Source organism: Phaseolus vulgaris, chromosome 2 (genome assembly GCF_051622355.1).
Source record: "Phaseolus vulgaris cultivar YP4 chromosome 2, ASM5162235v1, whole genome shotgun sequence".
Lineage (NCBI taxonomy): Eukaryota > Viridiplantae > Streptophyta > Magnoliopsida > Fabales > Fabaceae > Phaseolus > Phaseolus vulgaris.
The window spans coordinates 28,359,183-28,383,989 of record NC_143499.1 but is presented as its reverse complement, the minus strand read 5'-3'; the positions used below and the strand labels follow the sequence as shown (position 1 = coordinate 28,383,989).

General features: G+C 32.3%; 4 protein-coding genes across 12 annotated transcripts; 2 read left to right on the top strand and 2 right to left on the bottom strand.

The window, feature by feature from the left end:
- Positions 1-995: 995 nt before the first annotated feature.
- LOC137811238 (ribosome maturation factor) lies at positions 996-1,764 on the bottom strand. Its single transcript, XM_068612901.2, has 3 exons — positions 1,489-1,764; positions 1,348-1,395; positions 996-1,264 (listed from the first exon to the last, which is right to left on the bottom strand). Exons 1-3 carry the CDS (start codon positions 1,688-1,690, stop codon positions 1,137-1,139), a joined length of 378 nt encoding a protein of 125 aa, XP_068469002.1. The 5' UTR covers positions 1,691-1,764; the 3' UTR covers positions 996-1,136.
- Positions 1,765-3,074: 1,310 nt separating this feature from the next.
- On the top strand, positions 3,075-4,365 carry LOC137811243 (uncharacterized). The gene is made up of 2 exons (XM_068612905.2): positions 3,075-3,430; positions 3,712-4,365. Exons 1-2 carry the CDS (start codon positions 3,300-3,302, stop codon positions 4,154-4,156), a joined length of 576 nt encoding a protein of 191 aa, XP_068469006.1. The 5' UTR covers positions 3,075-3,299; the 3' UTR covers positions 4,157-4,365.
- A 1,033-nt stretch (positions 4,366-5,398) lies between these two features.
- Positions 5,399-10,017, bottom strand: LOC137811241 (Plastid-lipid associated protein PAP / fibrillin family protein). Its single transcript, XM_068612904.1, has 3 exons — positions 9,381-10,017; positions 6,787-6,982; positions 5,399-5,972 (listed from the first exon to the last, which is right to left on the bottom strand). Exons 1-3 carry the CDS (start codon positions 9,971-9,973, stop codon positions 5,661-5,663), a joined length of 1,101 nt encoding a protein of 366 aa, XP_068469005.1. The 5' UTR covers positions 9,974-10,017; the 3' UTR covers positions 5,399-5,660.
- A 3,862-nt stretch (positions 10,018-13,879) lies between these two features.
- LOC137811237 (inactive poly [ADP-ribose] polymerase RCD1) lies at positions 13,880-22,972 on the top strand. Of its 9 annotated transcripts, XM_090298502.1 has the most exons (9): positions 14,001-14,277; positions 14,663-14,725; positions 18,586-19,505; positions 19,601-19,820; positions 20,588-20,829; positions 21,104-21,201; positions 22,144-22,269; positions 22,348-22,443; positions 22,695-22,972. In XM_090298502.1, exons 3-9 carry the CDS (start codon positions 19,478-19,480, stop codon positions 22,719-22,721), a joined length of 837 nt encoding a protein of 278 aa, XP_090154628.1. In that variant the 5' UTR covers positions 14,001-14,277; positions 14,663-14,725; positions 18,586-19,477; the 3' UTR covers positions 22,722-22,972. The 9 variants fall into 9 exon arrangements, with proteins under 9 accessions (XP_068468999.1, XP_068469001.1, XP_090154627.1 ...); XM_068612898.2 differs by having other exon boundaries at positions 13,880-14,277; positions 18,586-19,820; XM_090298501.1 differs by lacking the exon at positions 14,663-14,725 and having other exon boundaries at positions 13,997-14,277.
- Positions 22,973-24,807: the final 1,835 nt, after the last annotated feature.

Here is a 24,807-nt window from a genome sequence, read left to right as displayed (position 1 = left end):
AATGTACCCAGTCAACAAGAATTATACATGTTTATTAATTAGTTTAGTCTGTAACGATTATCTAATATTTCTAAGACAGTTTTACACTAATTTGTGTGTCAAGTAATATCCAAAATGTTTTAATACTCTCCAAACAATAATAAAATGCACTAAATTAATAAATAGTGCATACTTCAGCTGCACTAGTATAATTTTATTATTTCAAATATTACTTAGGAATTAAAATAATACTGGACAAATATATATATATATATATATATATATATATATATATATATAAAATAATTTATTTTGGTGTTATCCGAGGATTAGGCTACGTGTCTTCTTCTTCCAATGGATGTCGTGAATGCAATATAAACTATATATATCTAAAAATTGATGTGATGATATATTCTATCATGCCTATCCTATCTATCTTTGAATATCATTAGGGAGCAGCCAATAAAAACCTCCAGGAATGCCCCACGTACCAGACACACACACGCTATCATAGTCTGCGTCCGATCATACATATACTTTACTAACCATTATTCAAGTTTCATCCAAACACACATAGACCAAACAAATGAAGAAAGGTTCCAAGCAAACACATATTTATATCATGAGTTTTTCACTTAAGCACCGACACTTTTGCCCTCTACAGTACTTTTCCTGTTCGTTGCTTTCCATTAACTCCCTCATACAATGACACCTGGACCTAACCTCAGAGCAACTCAGGTTGCACGGACTTCCCATGCACTCAGCGGTAACTCTTTCAGTTTCTAAAACAGCCAACACCTCACCCCAATTTCCTTCATCATAAAAAAACTCGTCAAATTCCAGCTGGCACTTAACCGCAACCCGAGGGTGCAGTAACGGTCCCCAACTCCAGCTGTATCCAACATTCACCGGGCGCACGCAGGCTATCTTGCGCCCGGAACACAATACCGTGAACACTCTCACTCACTCATTTCCTTAGCAGAGAAATAGAGATGACAAAAACAAAATGGAGAATCTAAGCAGGTGAAATTGGTTTTTATTTTATTTTAAATTTTGTGGCGATAAATAAAAGCGAATCGGATGTACAACGTGAACAAGAATATAGAATGGAGGCAAGGGAAAATATTACGGAAGGCGAGGAGCGAGCACATGTGAGCTTAAAAATCGGCGAGTTTCCGGTGAGAGCGAGATTTCGGAATCTGTTGCAAAGTTCGGATCGCCAAAACCTCGCTTCTTTTTACATCCATGTAATGTCCAATGTCGCCGCCGATCTTGTCCGGCAAATCTAGAAACAGATCGATACAAATGCATGAACAAAAAATAATTTAAAAATAAAAAAGAAGGTCGAAATGCATTGCTTTTGCGTACCTAAACGATGCGAGGGCGAGCGGTTGAATCCGGAGAAATGATTCAAGTCTGAGAGGAGGAGGAGGAAGAGATGAGGGATTTTGAAATTGAGAAATTGAAGTATGTGATATTATTATATGAAATAGGTGAGTGGTGGAGTACCTGATGGAGAGGGAGCGTGGGAGAAGAGGTAGAGGATGAAGAAGCAGAGGAGAGTGAGGACAGGAATGAAGTGAACGAACTTGTGCGGTGATGGAGGCGGCGAGGAGAGACGGTTAGGTTTGGGAGCATCGTCTTCATCGGAGAGGAGCGCCTCTAGTTTGGGGACTTTGGGTGATGGTGAACCCAGGGATTGTCTCTGCATCGTGGCTGCTACAAACAACAGAATGAGATAGAGACGAGAGAGAGAGATAGAGAGTGTGTTTCTTGTCCACTATGAATGAATTTTATTTTTAAGCTTTTTCTTTTCTTTTCTTCTTATTTTATTTTATTATTATTATTATTTTTATTTTTATGCTGAGTTGCTTGTCTTCTTTCTTATTGTGTTTCCTTTTCCTTTACTCATCTCTTTGTTTTTGCCTTTTCACTTTGGGATGCCTTTTTAGGTTCTCCCACCTCTTTGCTCTAGGATAAATTAAAGAAAATTAAAATTTAATGTACTGTAATTTTAATGTTTTATTTTTAATACTATCTTACAAAATGTGGATGAATTTCTCTTACTTATTAAAATAAATTTAATTTAGTTGAATGAGTTTTAATTACTTATCCTTAGGAAAATCAAAATATAATATTGGCATTTATTTTATTTCTAAAATATTATATTATATTGGGTACGTTCATTTATATTTTAGGTTCTTTAAGTTTGTTTGATGAGAAATTATCGGTAATAAATGACAGTGGATTTTTCTCCCTTTGATGATATAACACGAGAATCCAATACAATTATGCAACCTAGGAACAAGAGATAATTAGGCTTATTTAATCAACCCTAAAAAAGCGAAACACGAAGGACACAATGCAATAGGATCAGCCTAAAGAACCCAAATAGGCTTCACCCACACAAAGCCCAATATGAATTCGGCTTTGCTGTTTCTACTTCTTATTTTGCTAAGCTTTTACACCCTATAATTTTTGTAAATTTTGTTTAAATAATTTTGACAGAAAATTCCACTATTTAGAAAATATACAATCAAAATATGTCTTCATTGTGTTAAGAGAGAGTGCATGAATCAATACAAAACTGAAACATGTTTTCATTCTGTATTGTGAAATTCTTAATTTTAATTATTTATTTACTCAATGTACATGTATATTTTCAAAATTTTAGGTCGTGTATATAGAAACTACTCACTATAGCCCATATATGTATACTTTCAAGTTTATTACCCTTTAACACATTTTTAAATCTATTTTATTTTATGTCATTCCAAATTGTAGAAACTATTAAATAACTAACATTTTTAAATATATCGCCTACGTAAAAAACAATTATAAATTTGTGTATATAATAAGTTATGTGATAATGCAAATTAAAGTTAGTGAAATAATTACAGACTTGCTTAACTGAGATTATTTTTATTGTTACATTTTAGAAATATGAAGTAAGGGCACGTTTTTTATTTGACGGACGTGCCACTTCAAACTATGGGGTCACAGAATGTAAAGACGTGCATAAAATAATTGCAAAATATTAGTATTTTTGGACATTGGGCTGAGCTTGAAAGTTCAAGGCCCATATGAAGAAGGTAGAACAGTTGAGAGGTGCAAAGGCAAAATTGAACGCCAAAAATGGTGCAAGAGGAGGGGAAATGAAAAACGCAAGAAGGAGCGTCACCGAAAGAAAATTCTGGAAGCGCAAATGAGAAGGGGAACAGAATATTGGGCGGCAACAGGAAAAGGAATTGTCAACATTAGTGTTCAAGAACATTAGAAAATCGAAAGAGAGGAAAAAAGTTGTAGAGAGAGGAATTTCAATGGTGTTGTGGGAGATAACGCTAGGAACCGCGTATTTCTTGGGTCTCAAGCGAACATACAAGCTCGCTCTCAGGATTCAACGCAGGGTCGTAAGCCCCAAGTACCCTAAACTTCGCCAATTTCTTCACAGGTTCCTTCCTCTCTTCGATTCCCAATGCTTTTCTTATTCTTTTCTACCGGTAGGCAATAATAGGGTTTTGATTTTATTCACACAAAATTGCAATAATTTTGTTAAGGATTGCTAACTATTAGAAAATGAATTGTGACCTCAAGATCCAGTGTTTAAAAGGATAGTCATTAATCAATGATCAATCAATTGCTTTTAGCTGATTAAAAAGAACTAAATGTAGATTCCATCATGAAATTACGAATGGATGTTAGGGACTTACGTTTCTGTTCGGTGTTTTGCAGACGGACCCGTGGTGTGTTCGATGTAGCAATCAAAGTTCATCGGAACATTCAAGATAGGGACATAGAAGTAGGTAGGAATATCGGGAACTTTATATTGCGGTGCCTGGACCGAATGAAACCATCGGCGCAGATTCGTGGTCCACCACCTTCGAATGGTAAGCCCACTGAAAGCATTGGAAGGCATGCCGCAGGAGGTGGCAGTTCCAATCACAAAGGTTCTGGGACGTTGAGGAGGGACTCTGATAGGAATTTGTTTACCTCAGCAAGGACAATGGCGTCTCCTACAGTTCCGAGAGTGATACGACGGTCAAATCCTGGTGGGACTACCATCCATGGCAGGCACTTTAGCGTTTCTACGCCTCAAATTGTCTCATCAAATTATAGAGTAAATTTGTCAGGGGGTGTTGTTAGGAAGGACATTATGCAGTGGATGATGCATAACTAACCCTTTTGGAAAATGATGGTGGTGGCATACGCAAATTTGTCGTTCTGTTATCGTTGTCTCTTTGTATTCTGTATAGTTCATCAGGCTTCCTTTTGGATAACCAGTGGTTAAGCGTTTGTTTTTAGTTTTGATTAAAAGAACTAGTTGTTAATATGATGGATAATTTTCCTGTTGAATGAATAATGACATGGAGATTGTGCTGTTCTTTAGTTTGTTTTTCCCAGCAAAATTGGTTTGTGCAACTTGTAGTCTGATTTTTTCCATCCGTCAACTGCTCAGGCATACCGTGTTTATGCAAATCTAGGTACCGTGCTTATATGATATTCTAATGCATTCTTCTTTGGAGGTGACATTACCCTTTTTTTCACAACTGTTCTCACGCAAAAGTACAGATGCGAATGTAGACATAGCAAGTATTATTAACTAACCAAATGCAGGAATCACGGAACTGGTTTTCTAGTTTTATTTTTTGCTCTCGAGAATTTGCTGATTTTGAAGCAGAGGCTAACAAAGCCCGAAAAGGTTAAGCTGATGAATAATTGCAAGTATTTATTCTTATAATGTATTTATACATTTTAAAAATACCCATCAACCGAAGTTGGAGCTAGATTTTCAAATGTTTCTCCAAGTGGTAAGTGATAAATAACCTAAAACTTCAGCTTCGCTGTCTAGACAAAAATTACCGCATTCATTTCTATCAATTCTAACTTATCTAGCCGACAGAGTATGCGTTACGAACTATGCGTCATCTACACAGTCATCAATTCCTTTACATTTAGTTCGGTACGAGAAAATCGAAGTTATTGTCTGTGACAGACTATGGCATGTATCTTAGGTACAAAATGTAAGACCCTACATAGATGATGACATAAAAATTTTAAGTTTTTATGTTTAAAATTGTTTTTCTTATTGGCGGATTTCTTTTCTGAAAACTAACAAAGCACAACACAATAAACGAGTCCTAATTCCTAAACATAAAGGTCAATGAAAAATAAGTTTTGTCGGGAAAACTACTAATTTCCCTGGTGGGTTTTTTTTTCTTTTGAAATGAATTGATAATGTTCAGTTATCAAACGGTAGCAAGAGAATGCATGCCATTATGCACCCCAAAACAATCTCTTGAAGAAGGGTGAGAAATCAATAACAACCAAGTCCAAAGTATGCAGAACAGCAACAACTGCGTACAAAAATACCCATTTTGCATATAATTTTAATCTAGCTCCCAACTAAGACAAAACAGTCTCAATCTCAAAAGTAGCTTCATAAAATCGATTTCATATTCCCTCACCAAATCAATATTTCACCGAAGCTAATAAGGAGTAGACACTGTCTTTCCGATACTTTTATATACTGTAAATTGCAGCCTGAAAACATAACCCGTCATTTTTAAATATACATCAGCTTGAGAGGAAAAAGAATTGAGACATTTTGAATAAACCTTTCAGATTATTTTCAGGGGACGGGGACGGATGGGAGATGAAGAAAGACTATGATGATTACTTTCCTATTGATCAAGAAGGGGACTTCCTTCTCTTGCCAGGATGAAAAGACCACCATCCCCTCTTGATATTCGCAAGTCCTGATCAAGATATGTAGTAAGAAGCCAGGAGCTTGTCCTCTCGCCAGGGATGGGAATCTTCAGAGGCGGCTGACCAGAAATGACCCGCGATATGTTTTCCACCAGACCTTGCAGTGGACCAAGGGATTGTTGCAGAGGCTGTAGGCTAAGCTTTTGGCCAAAAATGTCCACATTTTCTGGTAGTTCAACTTTGGACTTTATCTCTGGAGGTTGTACTGAACCTTCTTTAAAAGTGACCTGCTCGCATTTAAAAATGTTAACAAGAGTTCTCTGATCACTGAAATCTCAAAAGTTCATATGCACACTACACAAACTATGGATTAACATACGACTTTTGCCTGCATAAGAATTGCAATATCATTAACAATAAGCATTATACATATCATATTTGCGAGATAGAATAGAAGCGACTATATATTTAACCACTTAATTATAAAAAGATGAACTCTTTCAAGCACCAGCAAATTACAAAGCATGGAATGATAAACGTAGTAAGTATTTTTCTTTTAACATCATATTAGCTGTACATATTATCCTTTATCCTCTTCTTTTTTTCTTTTGGCCAATAAATCAATACAGTCAAAGATGTCAAAATGCACAATTGAGGAAGTAAGGTGAAGCGTCAGCACCTCTTGCAGTCTTACTGATCAAAACACTGTCTTCAGCGTTACAGGCGTGTCTTCATGGTCCAGGTGAAGCACACCCTTAATGAGTTGTCAACCATTGCAAAATAATAAGGTCATACCATCTAATTTGCATTAGACTTTGACAATTTTGGCACAACCAGCTCATGGTTTTGTGAAACATCTTAATCTTTTATTTATTGTGAACATTACCTTTATGGCTCAAATAGTTCATTTATATGGAAATCTGATGCAATATAGTGAAATATTTTACTCTTCCTTTTAACATTAAAATAATTCATCAATGAGAAATTCACTTTTGGTGCCTTTCACCTTTAGATGTTAACCCCTAGAACCTTTTGTCATTTTACTACCTTGTCTTTAAAAAATCAGCATTCATTAAATAATAATGTTTTTCAAGGGAATACCTGTATTCTTGCAGGGCTTCGAACTTCAAATGAGGCAGATGCACTGAAAGACAAAGATGCAAAAGGGCTAGATAATGTTGTGGAGTTTATAATGGTGAAGCTACTGGTATCAATTGTTTGAGAAATCCTGTCCACCTTCAACAAAGGCAATCTTCCTGCTGCTAGAAGAGGAAACAGTTCAGAAGATGCTGTGTACCTGAAAACAGTTTGACAAGCAAAGAAACAATGACTTTATTTAAGAACTAGCACAATACATTCTGAGTTTATTTTAATGTCAAAAGGAATATTAAGTGTTGAGTAACAAAAACACTTCAAAGGTTTATAATTATGAGTTTTGCCTGTAGAAAATTTTACTTGATAGCTGTTACCCCAATATTATCCTCAATTTTCAATCAGCCAGCAATGTAATATAAGCACATTACACTAAATATGAATCCAATAAAAACCAGAGACAGTATGAGAAACCACCAAAGTACAAATGGCAATCAACCTTTTAAGATTCTTATAATGATAAAAAAAAAAGGAAAGAAACAGAGCAAATCATTCATCCCGGTGGACCAGGGTTAATTAGTTTAGTTAAGTCAGCATTTGGTTCTGAATACTGCAATACTAACATTAACCCTTTCCAGTAAAACTTCCTCATGACCTTTTTCACCTTTCCAACTCGACTTGCTGGTTGTCCAGCCATTTCCAGGGCTGATTAGTTGAATTTAGAATAAATATAAATATATACTGTAAAAAATGTCTATAAATATAAATTACTTAATTGAATATATTTAAGCAAGAAAACAAAATTAGAAGGAGCCATAAATCATTATTGGTCAAGTTTAGATAATTTTTCCCTCCTTTCTCAAACATCTAATCCACATGCACTTAGAAATTGTTTCATATATTTTTTTAAGTGATACTTTTCTATATATAATTATTTGATTTTTGTGATGTGCATGTGATGTGACGTGCCTTTACCATTACTTCATATTGCCAACAAATATTTGATAACATTAATTTAGTAGAAAAGTAATATTGATATGGCATTATTCAAAGGTTGTGTTCCTTCCTATAATTTTATTCAAAATATATAACATATCATCCCTTACTTACAATTCAACATTATTTAAAGGTGGTTCAAGTTTCCTCCTCCTAAGGATCCTTTTGGTTTCTAATAACTTATTTCATCCCTTATTCAAATTTAAAAAGGTATCCTTTTGCTATTTAAAAGATTAAATAAAAAGTATTCTTAAAAATTAACATTAAATTTTAAGGATTAGCTTAAATTTGAGGTACAATAAAAGAAAATTTAGCTTGCAGCTACAAACATTTAAAATTGTTCAATTGTAAAAAGTAAATATTATTTAAAAAATATTATAAGAATGAAACTTCTTTATTCACAATATGCATCTCTAAAAAATCAAAATAATGATATGTAGACAAATATTACTTAAGAATTATATTATATTTTTTCTAAACACACAGGAAGCTATGGATTAAAGAATTTAGAAAGATAAAAAAAATCTATAAACACACCTAATAATAATTTATGGATATTGTAATTATTTTGTTCCTTGCACAAAAATATTCAATTAAGTAATTGGTATTTATATGAAAATTTTCAAAAGTTGCGTTTTTGTTGTTGGTTATAAATTTGACTTAAATGACTGACAACCAACATGTTATAATTTCCCTTAGCTGACTGGCTCAATGAAGGGATTTAGTTCCTTGATGGGATTCCTAGCCCACTCTAAAAGGCTTTTTAACAGTTGCAAACTGAAGTTCAGCCAAGTTATACTACTGCAATGCAATTGCTGTAAAGAAAGTGTTCTAAACTACAAAAAAATAACATGGCTTCCCAACAGTCACAAAAATTCCGTCTCAACTTATCCTGGAAACTCTAATCAACAATTCATACGATGATCTTGTGCCATAAAGAAACCAATGAGTACTTCGTACTTGTTTAGAGGTTGAGGTTGATGAAGAACAACAATCTTAGTTCAACAACTTCCTCTCACCCACTTCTTCTCCCCTATGAATTAGTTGGTGATGTAGATGATACAGGCTTGTCATTCTCAAGGACATAAACCATGAAGCCTTATCTATCAATCAAGTAATAACATATTCGTAAGAAAAGACATCCTACATCATACAACAAACCCCGTGACAGGCTCATGAGGAAAGAGCCACCAACCCCTCAACATTTCACCTATAAATATCATATGGCAACCTCAGTCAAATACACATAATCGATATACAGTAGCCTTTGCTCAAGTTCAACAGAAATGTCAACCATGAAGCACTGTTCCAGTTCTCCATAACATCAACCAAACTCACCTAACCTAATTATGTGAAACAGTGATCTTCTGAAAATAGTCTCAGATGTTCATCGACTTAAAACATGTTTAAATCCTATAATCTTCTCTTACTAGGTTCACATGATGCGTTTATACTTATCTATTGCTCCAGTCAAACACTCATTAAACAATTATTGGAAAACAATTCATTCAAAAACGCAATGATACATAAATCATGAGACATTTTATATGCATAACGATATTATAACACACACGAAAATCACAATTCGTAAAGAAATTCACACTTACAGCAACACCCAGTTCCCATCTAGAATGGCAGGTTCCTCCACCGGAGCAAGGTTAGGGTTCACCGCTTCCAACTGAGTCACCAACTCGGACACCTCAGCACGAACCTCGGACCCGGCTTGAATCCCTAACTCGGTGCCATAGAGAGTATCTACCAAAGCACGCTTCAGCCCCTCCACCTTATCATCCACTCCCTCCTCTGCCGGAGTCTCAGCGATCGGAGTTCCGTTCCCGCCGTCTATATATCCGCCAGCGTCGGGTGCTTCACCTCCTTCCTCCCATTCGTCCTCGTACTTGGGAGGATCCGAGTCGGGAAGCTTGGACGACGACGCTTGAGCTTCGGGCTCGAGGTCTTCGCCCCACTCGTCGGAGATCTTCCCAGCCGGTTTGCCAGCGTCGTCAGCGGCGGAGGCGCGGAAGCGACGAGAAGGGAACCTGGGAGAGCGAGGTGTGAGAGAGAGGTGAGAGAGCGGAGAGGAGAGAGAAAGTGGTTTAACGTTTTGAGAGAAGATGAAGGGAGTGCGGGAAGTCACGGGGACGAGAGCCATCGGAACAGGGTGGCTATAGGGTGAAACCCAAACTGAAATCTGAGCCATTTTTTTCTGCTTCTCCTCTGGTTAGTACAACACAGTTATGCTTTATAACAACCACAAATAACTAATTGACAAATTAAAATGAACCATGAATAAGAAATTTGACATTTATTAATAATATTAATTATTTTTTTTCACTATTAATTTCAGATGAGTCGATATTAAAAAAAATAAAAAATGACATGTAAAAAAATATATTAATTAATTAATTAAATTTTTTCTTCTGTAGTTTGTTTGAAGTTTTTATTTTTAATTTGTAGTTTTGAAATTAGAGGGTATAATATGTCCATGTTAAAGTTATAATTGATTTAATGGTGATAGATAAAAAAATAATAATATTTTACTAAAAATGGAGTTGTTTGAAATGAATTGGAAAGATAATTAAAAATAAAAATTATTTTACTATATATGAGATTTGGTATTTTTGAGAATATATTTTTTTTTTATCTTAAGTTTATTTGTATATAAAAATTGTCTATTAATATTAATTTAAAAAATTAAAAAAAAATATTTTTTTAGATAATTCATATCAAATAACAAAATAATTATTTTTTTAATAAAATAAAATACATTAAACGAATCAGAAAAAATTTATGTAGAATAAGGGTATAAAAAAAATCTTCTTTATATACCTATATAAATTATTATTGTTTATATCACATTTTTATAAATCCAAAACCCATAATTACTTTTTTTAACTTTTTATTCTAGATGCATCTCTATTTAAAATGCATAAATTCGCCTATTTTAAAAAACATTTGATATTTTCTTACGATGACGTGTGTGTTTTTAATAATTAATTTCATTTCTTATTTAATTTAAATTGAACAGTGTATCTTTTCAACATTTAAAAGTTTAAATAAAAACATTTTCTTATGATAACGTTAACTTGGATGAAGTTTATTTTTTAAAATAAAAAATAGCATGTAATTACAAACATTTTAAGTTTTCACTATTTAACAAATACATAAAACAAAATAATTGTATATAGACAGGTATTAGTCGATAAACTATAATATTAAACACATCTTAAATGGATAAACATAAATAGACTATATAATTGAGAGACAATCGTGTTAAAAAAAACATATGATAATAATAATGGATATTTCTATTGGGTTTCTTATTTAATTTTAAATAATTTTTTCTTTATCCATTATGATCATCTATACATACAATGTATTTAAATCACATTGGCCACACAACTCATCAATCAAGTTATATTTAATGCACATGTGAGGTAACATACTGTAAAGTCAACCTTAATGTTACATGATACTATTACTAATTAATAAAATAGTATAATAACATCCCAGAAACATATGCATTAATATATTTATTAAATATCACATTAATTATAATGATATATATTAGTGACTAGTTAAGATCGTCTAACTTTGTAAGTAAATTTTGATTTCATTAACATTAGTATGATCTATTAATATTTTCACACAAAATCTCATAACACATGTAGCATAAACAGTTTGGATGTGTGATGATGATACATATTTACTATATAAAAAAATCTAAAATATATTTAAATTTTTAAATTATATATGTATGTGTGTTTTTTATCTTTATAAAAAAACTATATTTTCTACTTATTTTTAGTTATGCAATTCAATCAATCTCACTTTTTATTTTTATTTTTATCATTCTCTTGTTTTGTATATTTTAATAAAATAAGTATATAAAGAATTAAAATTAAACACTAAGAAGATAAACATAACACTGTAACAACATTTTTCATATAACCAAAGGTCCAAACAATTTCAAACACCTAAAGTCTAATGTAAAAATTAAAGGATAATTCATATTACATAAAACCATTTAAAGTAAAATAAATAAATAACAAATAACAGTCACTCATTCATGTAATCGTATCATAGATGACTTCAAATTCCTAAATAATAAAAAATGGTAGAAAGATACATAACTAAAATAATCAAAATAATCATAACTAAAATAATTATAACAATCATAAACATGTATGTTCCAACCAAATAAAGTAATAAGATTAATAAAGGTAGGTTTTAGGATTTAGGGTATATTAACACAAAAATATATCTTTTAATATAACTTTAAAAATCTTTATTTTATCTCTTAAAAATGATTTTTTTTTATATTTTTTTAATGAAAAAATATCATGAGACCAGTTTTTTTTTTCTTTTTAATTTGAAACAGTTAAATTTTGTACAATAAAAAATAAATGTCACCCTATTTTTTTTTTTTATTACAGGTAATATTAATACTGTTTGTTTTCATAAAAAAAATTATTGATTTAAGAGTTTAGGTTTAGGATATGTATTTTTTAGAAGCAACGTGCAATAATCAAATAGGAAGAAATTCCAAAATAATCAATACTGATAACCTAAAGCTGTGATGGTGGCAAAATGAGAAATGTGTTCTAAATGGTTATCATTTCTAAGTCTCAGTTATTTATTTTAATTTTTTAATATTTTTAAGATAAGGTTTCAATGAAATCAAATAAATGATATATCTAAAACTATTATGACTAACAATTTAAAAGACGTTTACCTAAACTTTAACTTATTGTTTAATTGATAATTACAAAAATGAACACTTTTGAATTTATCTGTTTAACTTGTTGCAAAGGCTATAAAAAAACAATTGTTTTTTTAGCAACAAATCGTTACATGAATTTTTTTTATTTTTATTTTTTGTTAAATCTTTTCTTTTATAAATTAATTCAATTTTTTAAAAATTATAGCAATCATTTACAAATTTGAAATAAAAATAATAATTATAAATTTAATTCATTAATACGAAAATATTTCTATTTATTCTGTATGTATTGTTTATATTATAATTTAATAAAAAAATTATAACATATATTTTACTAATTAATGTTATCATTATCATTATGATATCCATTACTTAGCTTAATCTATCAAACCTAATGTTGCATCATTTTTTTACTTTTTAAATTATTGTGTACGTCGTCACAACCATCAACATCGTCAACCCCACGACCATTCTTCCCATCTTTCATGATTACAGACTATCGCAACAATGTCAGAACGCTTAAGGGGTTAAGTCAATCGTGATCGAAGAGGAGGCATATTTTGTAAGAGATATTGTCGTCAACCGCCGACAGTCTTGCAATCACCAAAAACCCTAAACCAAAATGTTTTCTTCATATAATGAAGTGTCCATAATCGCGATTACCTGGCATAATGGATTACCTCGTCATTCATAATCAACTATTTATACTAAAACTTACCATTTTACCTCTCTGTAACTCTAATTTATACGATATTGCTCTTTCGCTAACCACCATGTCACAACCTCAAAGACCCAGAACGACCCATAAATATGAATGGAACACCATAAAACCACCTCCCGAACCACCAAAATCTTTACATGCATGAAAAATAATATATGTATCATGAACAATGAAAAACATGCAGAACTACCATGAAAAAAAAAAAAAAAATTTCATATTTACGAAGTAACACTTAATTTTTTTATTTTTTCTAATTAACGAAAGTATCAAACATTATTGAATCACTCCACTAAACTCTGAACCAACATAATCTTTGCATACATAAAAAATAGCATATAACATCATGAAGAATAATGACATACAAAACTACCATGCACAAAAATAAAGTAAAAACATTTTTATAATTATAAAATAAGAACATTTTCATCAATTGAACATACTTATCTTTTTAGTATCATAAAATTAGAAAAACATTTAATTGATGCAATTGAAAAGCTGAAATGGTTGGTAGTATTTATTATTTTTATTTGATATCAATGTAAGACCATTACTAATAAACAAACTAAAATCATCATCAACATTGAGCAAGATTTGATGAATGATCAAGGGTCATTAATAAAATTTAAATTCCATAATTAAAATGTAGCCGATCAAAATTATGTAATTAAGTTTATTTTTTTAATTTTCAAGATGCAAGTCCAGTGAAAACGGGCTGTGAGAAAGCAACATGCGAGCCTGGTAGGTTTATCAAAGCCCTAGAATGAATCTTGCATGAGTTTACTTGGAAAAGGGGTGGTGGTGAGAACACTAGGGGTCTATAGAGTGGGAAAGGTCTCCACTGTTATGTTTGTCCTCTAGTCGTTTGGGTTCTACCAAATCCTGTCATTCGCCGACTCAACCACATAGGGTTGTTCTTCGGCGAAGAACACTACCATTGCATGTATCTTCATCCTAGTTGATGCACTGGAGTTGAGAATAGAGATTAAGAAAAACAAAAAAAAATAAAATTCTGTGGCAAATAGGTAACTCTGTGTAGTTTTCTGTGTTTCTACTGTCTGAGGTAATTCTGAAACCTTCTCTCGATTCCTCCATATGTTTTATTTTCAATTGGTAGTTTGAATGATTGCGGTGATTTTGAAAATTTTTCGCTTTTGTTTGGCTTGCTTTTGTTTGGCTTTGCCATTAGAGGCAGTATTTGGTAGATCGGTTGGGATTGGTTGTTTTCTGTATTTGATCTGATTTTGATGTTTTTTTTCCCATGAATTTCTAGGCTGATTTTGCTATTAGAATTTGGAAGTGATATAAATGTGGAATTCTTTTTGGCTGTGTTTTGTTTATAGAATGTCTTTGCTGGTTTATTAACTGCCACGGACCTTTCGATTTCTTGATGTTTTTTTTTTCTCTGTTTTTTTTATGATTTTTATGCTATTAATTTCCATCACCAGGAGAAGAGCTGTTTCAGGAAGAAACATGTTGAGTATGCACACACTAGCTGCATGCATGGCTGGGTACGCTTAAGCCTTTTAAATTCATTTATACATGCGCGATTAGTTAATTTTGTCGTAAATCTTATGTTTCTCTGATTTGTGAATTTCTTGATGTTTAAGGTTTGGTGTTTGTCTAGGTTGCCTAGATAATTGTTCTGGTTTGGTGAGAATTTAAAATAATAAATCCAGTTGCTACCTGGAATTTAGTTTATTATTTTTTATTCTCTTAGTTATCCATCAATCTCTCATTTTATACAATCAGGGGTTACTCTTAGTTTTCTTGGTCTAATTGAATTTCGAATTTTGGTTATTTTCCTTTCTACCTACTCTTTGTGGTCGTACTTGTAATGGCATACATCAAGCATGCATGATTTTTGGCCTGTTTTTTCTGGAGATATTTTTGCATTGCAAACTTAATATAACAGCAGTGCATTTTTTTCATATATTTATATTTGCATCTTTATATGACTCTATTGGAGTATTTAGATGATAGCAAACACAAACTATTTGGATATAAACTACTAGTAATTGGGTTCAGAAGTACTAACTATTCTCGAAAATCTATTAATTATCTAATATTGAATTGTGCATTTGTGTTGGTGAAAATTGTATATGATCTTAAAGTTTAAGTCTTGTAAGGGGAGGACTTTCTCAAGCCTTAGTTAAATACTTAGGCTGTGTGTATAGGTGATGTGGGACTAAACACACTCCTCACTCCTAGCACAATGAAGGTGCCAACAACCCTCATGCCTTAGGATATTGGCTTGCAACATATATAATGTGGGTGATCCAACAATGAATCGAGGATGGACTTTGATCACGTATTATTAGAGTATAGTTTTACTCTGTTATTTTTCTTTTCTATATACTCTGCACATCTATTGATGGTAGGCTGTTTTTCATTCTATTGTACTTTCTAACTTAGAGTTGGTTAGAGCACGGGTCTCTAACTCTTATCATATAAATACTATATTACTGTTTTCAGTGGGCTTTCATTTTAGATAATAGTTCAAAAAGTTCCCCAATATCTTTCTCTAATCCTAGATCTATACGTGAACAATGCCTTCTTTGATGACACCCTTGAGGAAGAAGTCTACGTGATCCAACCTCTTGGATTTGAAGTCTCAGATAAGTTTTTTGTCTGCTGGTTGAACAAGGTCATTTATGGTCTCAGTCAAGCTCCCACCGTTTGGTCTGACAAATTGAGAGCCACATTGCTTCTGTTTCAGTTTTCAGCAATTAAATGTTATCCATCTCTATTGGTCTATTGTACTCAAACATATGTCATCTACATTCATGTTTATCTCGATCACATTATTATCACTAGGAAATCTTCTACTTTGATACAAATTTTAATCTCCAAACTTTTGCTCTCTCTTTAAGGACCTCCATGTGCTTGTTTACTCTTTAGCCATTAAAGTCAAGCATAAGTTGGATTGTTCACTCATTCTCACCCAAGGAAATATGTTCATGATCTCCTAATAAAAATCATTGATTGGAGATGGGACGACTAATTGTTTAGGTTATTGCATGTTGCATGTTGTTATCTTAGTCCTATGTTGCAGTATAATAAGAAATTTAAAGCTGATTTTTAAATGAAGCTTGGAATGTATGATTGTTAGATAAGTTGGTTGGAGATATTGATGAGATCAATAAGATTGATGCTTAGATTGAGAGTTTCAAGTGTAAATATGGATTATTTTGGTACTCTAATAGCTTAACATGCACTTAAAACGAAAACTCCAGCACAATAGTGGAAATTATATGGTGATGAACATCCACAATTACAAAGGTTTGCTCTTAGAGTATTGAGTTTGACTTGTAGGTCATTTGGTTGTAAGTGTAATTGGAGGGCTTTTGAGAGGGCAAGAACTTAAGTTTATAAAATTGATTTTATAATTATTTACTTATACCACCTATTATGTGGGTATGATGTGTTAGTTCATTTTTCAGTTATTTAGGTCCACCACAAAAATAGAAATCATTTATGGTGAAAGACCATGTATGATGTGGTGTTTGTGATGGCTAATTCAAGATTGAACAAGAAGGATGTTCAAAAGACAAAAATGACTATAACATTGATAATATTGCTTTTGATGATGAAGGTGAATGAAGAAGCAAATTCAACTTTGGATGCTTCAGATGAAGACATCTTAGTTGAATTTGGAGAAGATGTTAGTGGTGTTATTGCATCTAATGATGATTTGGAGATTCCTCCGGTTGTTGAAAATGATGAAGGTCGTGGAGGAGATGACATCAATGAAAATGAAGATAGTGTGAAGGACGATGATTATCCTGCTTTTAATATGAAAAATCTCCTTGGATAGTTTGTTTGTATTAAGCAATTATGATTCTACTGTTTATTATGAGTAATTTTATGAATGGTTAACCTATTTGTAGTTTGTGTATTGAATCTTACTACTTAAGACCTACTATGTGTTATTTTTATTGTCTCTATTATTTTAATGCATGCACAAGTCTATGAATATAGTTTTTCATATACTCAAAACTCTTATTATGATCCTGAAATTCCAATTTTTTATCCCGATCCTCGAGTTTGACAACATTGGTATTGTGATGCTGATTGGTCCTTTGACCTAGATAACTAATGGTCTAGATTTGGTGGTACTATGTTTGTAAGATCTAATTTGGTATCTTGGTAGTCTAAAATGCAAACAGTTTTTGCTCGTTCCAGCATTGTGTTAAGAGTATATTTATACTTTGTCTTATATTTCTTTTCTATGTACTCTTTTTATAGCATAGATGGTATGCTGTTTTTCCTTTTATCGAACTCTCTAACTAGCTCTTTTTGTATCACTATTTTCAATGGGTTTTCAATTTAGGAAATAGATCAGAAAATTTTCTTTGTATCTTTCTCTTAAATCTAATACAATTGGAATTATGCTTAATGCCTAACTCAATGACATGAAAACAACTTACAAGGTGAGAACTTCCTTAGCCTTAGTTATGAATACTACTTAGGCCATGTCTATTGGTCCATGAAATCATTAGACCTAAGAGTTTCAATTAGCACAGGCTAGGAGTGACTGCAATTAAGGCAACTTTCGAATACCTCTTATGTCTGGTGCTTTAAAAACCCAACCAATAATCAACTCAATCAATATACCGAGTTAATGAGTTACTAGGCAAACTAGTAAGTCACTAGTTGAACCACATGAGTTCTTTAGGTGACTTAAAAGAGAATATTGTGTAAATATACTATTTATTTATTATATATATACTTAATATTGTTATGGTCATGTGAGGATGGAGGTTCTGGTGCTTAAAATGCCTCGGGTCCTATTCTTGTCAAGGGGGGAATTTTACATTTTCATTCAGAGCATACATTTCCCTTTTAATCAGCACACAGCCCACAGATTCCATTTATTGCTATGTGCATTTACTGGACTTTGTGTATCAACTTTTCTTGGACCACATAATTGCCAGTAGCTCCCGGGGCCATGTGCTTCAACTTGCTCGTGGACCTCACCATAAAATGGTTGCCTGGAACTGGTTAGCCGGTTTTACAAGTGGCTCTGATATATGAGAAGAAGTTCATGTAAGATTGAAGAAATTTCGCCTAGAATGAATAGGCAATGGACAATAGCATTATCCTGTTCATTGAGTTTATTTATATTTAAAGTCTTCCAAGTCAACTGACTGTCTTTTGGATGTTGTTGATTACTCTTTTAACGATATTTTATTAGTTCAATGCTGTTTGAGATAGTACTTTTGCGATATTTTACTTGTGTAAGTATCATATTACTTCATTTTGTTATGCATGGAATGCTTTTATTGATTTATGCCTTGTTCTTTATTTTTTAACTTATAAAATGATCCTATATATTAGTTAAATATTCTAAAATGTTTTAAATATCCAGGGAATACCAAATATTCTTGATATCGTGGTCTTCTGCATTGCCGCCACAGTTTCTTTGAAGTTTCTCAGGGTCTAGGGTTGTATTCCATTAATGCACCTTAGAATATTTACTTAGGCTTGTTTGTAGATAGTTTTCTTGCTGAAAGAAATGGAAGTGAGAACTGCAAAGGCATTGGATCGGATTGCACTCAGATTGAAGAGAAAACGAGCTACCCAATATGCTGCACGTATATGCCGAGCTTTGCAGCCTTCAGGCAGGGTTGTGAAACAGAAAAAAATGGGTGAATTTAGAAAAAAGCATGCAAATGCTGGTCCTCATATTGGGCGGTCCTTGAGTAACCGCTTTTTAAGTTATAAAAAGAGTGGGAAACCGGCTCGTCTGATGTTCTATAAGAATAGCGAGTGGGTGGACTTTCCTAGGGATATTCTTGATTTTGTTAAGAAAGATCTTGAAGTCAAGAAGTCGGTTGTGGAGGTGGAGTTAAATGGGTATCATATGGTGTTAAATTTTTTCCGTATGTATATGTTGAACATGAAAACTGGTTTGCAACAACCGATTGCTTGGATTGATGAGGCAGGAGGCTGCTTTTTCCCTGAGGTCTATGCTGCTTATGATGAACAGCCTTATAATATCTGCAAACAGGACAGTGGAAAAAGTACAGAGTCATATGATTCTAATGAAATAAAATTACAATTAGAAATTGAAATAAATGGGCTGGATCAGTGCAAGTTGAGGGAGTGTACAGAGGAGTCCAATTCTTTAGTTAATGGTATTAGAATTGATACTAAACAAAAAAACTGTCCATATGATGTAGAAGTAGAAAATAGCATTAACAAAAAGGACTGTGAAAATGTTGACGAATCTATACAGCAAAATCAAGACATAGATTTAGATGCATATACTGAATCTATATATGGAAGGTTGGATTTCAATTTTGTACACAAGATATTTCTTAAGGGAATGAACAATAATGGCATTACTGATTCTGACATTGTTGGAATTGACCGGTGCTCAGGTGCGTCAATGCAAGCACGATTGGACCTATTCTTGAAGCAAGTTGATATTACCAAAAAATGTCATGGAAATGCTAATGTTCAGTATGCTTGGCTTGCTTCTACTAAAGGAGAACTGTATACAATGATGGAGTATGGGCTTGGCCACTGTAGACTATCTGCATCTAAAGGCATATATGGCACTGGTGTTCATCTTGCAGCTGTTACCTACCCTGACACCAGGTTAATTTTGATATCTTCAACTGCAAACAACTTAATCTTTCAAATTCCTTTTTTTTGTAGTCATGATCAACTTATATGTGGCTTATCTATTATCTGGGTGAAAGTAAGATGAATGGTTGTGTACGAGCTTCTTCTGATTTCTAGATTTAGCTGCAAAGTTGATGAACAATTTGATTCTATATGTTCTAATGCAATTGGTCACCAAAATCTATCTAAATTATAGCATGAGTCATAGTCTCCACTACTGCAATTTTATGTTAGAAATTTCTATGCTAGTATTTTTTCTCATCGTCGATCTTACTTTTGTTCTTGACTGTCCATATGTTCTTTCTCTGTACTCTATGCCATTGAAGAAGTATTTATATTTATATAATTTTTAAGGTAAACATTATTGTCTAGATATTGATAAAAATTGAATATATCCTAAATTTATGTAGTAGAATACTGGTTATAAAGTGTGTTATTCATAACTGCTGGAATATTCTTTAACCAGTTTTTGCTGTACTACTTTTACTTTCGGTGTAGAGTTGTGAGCATATTTTCTTCCTGGTTTTGTTCTTTTCCTAATTATTATAATTATGACTGTCAATTTTTTTGTTGAGATTGTTTTATTATATGTATATTACACACAGTACTTTTTTTCCAATATCTACTTTTATCATATTATTATGTTTATTTCACACTTTATTGTGCCTACTATTATGTATTTTATCTATATCATTCTTTTGGAATGTTTAGAGAAGGATTAAATTTTGCTGTATGTACAGTGCACGTTATTGTGATGTTGACGAAAATGGGGTTCGACATTTGGTCCTTTGTCGTGTAATAATGGGGAACATGGAGATTCTCCATCCCGGCACTGGTCAGTTCCAACCCAGTAGCTGTGAATATGATAATGGGGTGGATGACATTCAATGTCCGAGATATTATGTGGTGTGGAATATGAACATGAACACCCATATCTATCCAGAATTTGTTGTTAGCTTCAAGGTGCCTTTTGATGCTGAAGGTGATAAATTGTTCCTTTAATTTTCCCTGTTACTATTTAATATTATGTACTTAGTACTCAATGAAGTAGAACAAAAGGCAAACTAGTTGATACACGTGGATCTTTCTTTCCTTTTGGTTGAAAAATTTCTATAAGATGTTAGTATTAGGAAACATTGCTTCTTCAATAGATTGTTGATACCTCCTCGTGGGTGGTTTCTGATGCGAAGTTGTATGAGTGTTATACCTTTCTTAATTTTTTGTCTTGATCATTAATATGTGATGCATTTTTACAGCTCTTTTTTGTGGAAGTGAAAGGAAGAATACTGTTTCTGGGGTTATGACAGCCTGCCATGGACCTCAAGGACTCTTAAATTCTTGTGCAGTAGTTAAGGTATGTTACTTGATATTTGAGTTTTAGACTGATTCTTTCCCAGGCTTTGTATGTTAATACCTATTTTATAACATTTGATTTTACCTGCAACTGTTATCTTTGTTTCTGTTTACCTTTTGGCCTTGTATTTTCAATTTAATATTTAAAAGTACATTGTGTGTTTTAAGGGAAATAACTCAGAAGGAGTTGGAAGTTTCATGAAGGTTTGACTATTAAGGTAGTCTGATAGTTATAAAATGGTCTGAGTTATGGTTGCAAACACAAATTAGAGTTTTGGTGAGGAAAAACAATATTTATGCCAGAAACAGATTAGGGTATGGTTTACTTTCCCAATAATCAGTTGGTAATTTAGATTGAAGGTGATTGGGACATTACGATAGCTTCATAACATATTTGAAGTTGTCTGAATGGTAGTCTGTTTTCTCCCCCACAAGGAATTCAGTCATTATTGTTTTAATATCTCATTTTTTTGGTTTTTAGGTCCTGTTTTGTAGATAAGAGAGAAATGGAGTGAATGGAAATAAAAATAAGTGAAAACAGGGTGAGAAATAAAGTGGAAGTTAAAGATATTTGGTTGAAGATAAACGGAGAAGAAATTAGGAGAGAGAGAGAGGAGAGGGGAAATAGATTAGAAATAAAGTAGAAAAGTACTGGTGGGACCCACTCATTTTTAGTTATTTCCTTCTATTTCTTCTCTATCAGACACTCTTAATTAAATGTATTTTTTCTATTTTCACTCTCACCCTCCAACCAAACACGTTTGGTTTTCTATTAGAAAAGTGCCAAATGTACAGTAACCAGGAAATACTAGTTTTACTTTTCTGTTTACAGTTTCCAACAAACACTTTTTTGAAATTTGTCTTAAGTCAATATTGTTGGCATTATTGCCCCATATAAAGATCATAATAGAAACAATTTTGGATTTGTGGGATATTTTTCCAGGGAACAACTGCCGCAAGAGGTCCAACATCGCCTTGGATGCCTTTTCCTTTGCTTTTTGCTGCTATCAGAAACAAGGTTCCTCCTAATGATATGGAACTTGTCAGAAGACATTATGAACAGTTCAGGGTATGTAAAGTAGCTCCACTTGTTGCCTACGCCTTGATTGATGAAATATCTCTAATATATCGTGCTGTTCTTGTTCAGTCAAAGCAGATATCCCGGGAAGATTTTGTGAAGAATCTGAGGTTAATAGTTGGAGATGCTCTATTGAAACTTGCAGTGACCCAACTTCAATCGAAGGTATAGATTACCTTTTTTTTTATAATAGGTACTGTTTACTTTTTAAAAAACTTAATTTTGGCTTTGAAATCTTGCTATTGGTCTTCAACTGTGGTATAATATTAGTTTATACCTTATAAAGGAATGACTGGCTATTAAGTATGTTGGGTTATGAAATTCGTATTTGTAATAAATTTTGAAATCATAGGCAACTAACTTGCTTCTGCTATGTGGTCATACCTCCTAAATGATGTTTAACTGGCTGCATGCAGATACCATCCAATGTTAAGAAAGGCTAAGGCTTTAGTATTTTGATGGATATTTCTGCTTTTGGAGGCAAATATTTTCAATTTTTTGCTGGACAAGTCAATTGTGATATTATTAGCTCCTCCTAGCCATTTCTTTTCATCTTCTTTCGTCATTTTGGAGTTTGAATGTAGTTGATGCTAGAACTTCATTAGTTTACTTTAAACCATCTGTTTTCAGATACATTCTCAACCCACCTATTTGCTACCTTATGTTTTTTTTTTATAATAACATTCATTAAATATTTCCTTTTGTCTTTTTCACTTCCACTTCTCATCCGTATTTTGGATTGGTGTATCGCATCATAGAAAATAAGTTTTGAACAACTCTGGACATGGAAGAAGACCCCAATTTCTTGAAAGATGAATCAAACTTAATCATTCTTAAGGGACATAATTATTTGAAGATATTGTTAAAATTAACAGATAACAAACAATTTATATTTAGTAACAATTTATATTTAGTTACTAAGGTTCATTGACCTACGGTCTATTAAAACCTGGTATAGTTACTTTTTTTTTAATCTAAATTATCCTTCTTTTTTCACGTGCTTTGTATGTCACATTTATAAATACTGTATCTCCACGTGTAATCTAAATTATCCTTCTTTGTATGTCACATTTATAAATACTGTATCTTCACGTGTAATCTAAATTATCCTTCTTTGAATGTCACATTTATAAATACTGTATCTTCACGTGTAATCTAAATTTTATCCTTCTTTTTCACGTGCAAACAATCATGTTACTGATATAAAAAGAGTCATCTATTTTTTATATTAATGTAAACATTTAAGTTGTGCTCAATAATTTCATAAGTTGCAATGCATTTACAACATGGAATACCACGGGTGTAGAAAACAAGAAAATTCTCAATTTCCTACTAGACATTACAATAACTTCACAGAAAATGATTTAGGTTTCCCCATAACAGAATGAGGAAGCTTTTTGTGAACCTTCAATTTTTTTTATAGATTGCTTGTTTTGTCATGTTCACTGCAATTAATTATGAAATTGCATGATTGTTAATTGATACGTGGAAAGGAAAATAATATATATTTTTTTTGTTAGTTTGGGGATAGGTGGGTATGAATTGTTTTTTTTGGAACCAATGGTGAAATGGAAGAAAAAAAGAACCCTTTTTATTATTTATGTTAAGTTTCTTGTTCTTCAAACCAGTCTAAAATGGTTGTCAGAATGTATTTGATTTCAGAACTAAATTTTAGGAGAGAAAACAAACCAATCATACAAAAACCTACATTATGACAACGACGTTAGTACTTAAGTCGTTGATGCATCGAGGGTATATGTGACGAAAGATGAAGAAAATCTGGATGAGCTAGCTCCTTCTTATGAAGCTTTATGCTCATTTCTTCTCCAATGTCAATCCCACTCTAACCAGACACTTCCTAAAACTCGATGTTTATAATCGTTGAAAATCCTATAAACTCGATGTTTATAATCGTTGAAAATCCTATAATCATGGTTTGCATATGATGGAGAATTTGCAACAAACCAGATCATACCTGAAGATAGGTATACATCATCATCTCTGTCATTCTATATACTGCATCATCATCTTTTAATGTAACAGAAAAATCAAATTATATATATTTTAAAAAATAATTGGACGAAATTAATTTTTAAAAAAGTACTAAACTAAATTAACTGTTAACCCTTAATGCAGGGATAAAAGATAATTATATATTAGAACTCGTGTATAAAAAGAAAAAAAAAAATCTTAGGAGAAATGTTTTATTTGTTTCTGATTAATAGCTGTTTACTAATTGTTTTGCAATTTATCTTATCCACTTTATAAGACCTATGAGGTTCAATTTTATCCAATGTAGAATGAGATTACTAGTCTTCTTATATAAACAGAAATTTCATTACTGATCCTAATCTGAAATACCATAACTCACGTAACTAGTCTTTAAAAAAAATGCTTTTATTATTAAAACGAAAGTTACAATATAAACAATTGTCCATATATATATATAACAAAATCTAATCATTTATCACATTTTTATATTAACTTTAATTCTATATTAATTAAATCAATTATACCAAATTTCAAAGT

What these genes read in the sequence shown, in the direction of transcription:
- LOC137811237 (XM_068612898.2), top strand. Translation starts at nt 18,733, where the DNA reads ATGGAAGTGAGAACTGCAAAGGCATTGGATCGGATTGCACTCAGATTG. An exon ending in GGTGCCTTTTGATGCTGAAG is followed by an intron (nt 20,830 to 21,103) that starts GTGATAAATTGT and finishes GCATTTTTACAG; the next exon opens with CTCTTTTTTGTGGAAGTGAA. An exon ending in ATTCTTGTGCAGTAGTTAAG is followed by an intron (nt 21,202 to 22,143) that starts GTATGTTACTTG and finishes ATATTTTTCCAG; the next exon opens with GGAACAACTGCCGCAAGAGG.
- LOC137811243 (XM_068612905.2), top strand. Translation starts at nt 3,300, where the DNA reads ATGGTGTTGTGGGAGATAACGCTAGGAACCGCGTATTTCTTGGGTCTC. An exon ending in CTTCGCCAATTTCTTCACAG is followed by an intron (nt 3,431 to 3,711) that starts GTTCCTTCCTCT and finishes GGTGTTTTGCAG; the next exon opens with ACGGACCCGTGGTGTGTTCG.
- LOC137811241 (XM_068612904.1), bottom strand. Translation starts at nt 9,973, where the DNA reads ATGGCTCAGATTTCAGTTTGGGTTTCACCCTATAGCCACCCTGTTCCG. An exon ending in GATGGGAACTGGGTGTTGCT is followed by an intron (nt 6,983 to 9,380) that starts GTAAGTGTGAAT and finishes AACTGTTTTCAG; the next exon opens with GTACACAGCATCTTCTGAAC. An exon ending in GAAGCCCTGCAAGAATACAG is followed by an intron (nt 5,973 to 6,786) that starts GTATTCCCTTGA and finishes AAATGCGAGCAG; the next exon opens with GTCACTTTTAAAGAAGGTTC.
- LOC137811238 (XM_068612901.2), bottom strand. Translation starts at nt 1,690, where the DNA reads ATGCAGAGACAATCCCTGGGTTCACCATCACCCAAAGTCCCCAAACTA. An exon ending in CCACGCTCCCTCTCCATCAG is followed by an intron (nt 1,396 to 1,488) that starts GTACTCCACCAC and finishes TCCTCCTCTCAG; the next exon opens with ACTTGAATCATTTCTCCGGA. An exon ending in CTCGCCCTCGCATCGTTTAG is followed by an intron (nt 1,265 to 1,347) that starts GTACGCAAAAGC and finishes ATCTGTTTCTAG; the next exon opens with ATTTGCCGGACAAGATCGGC.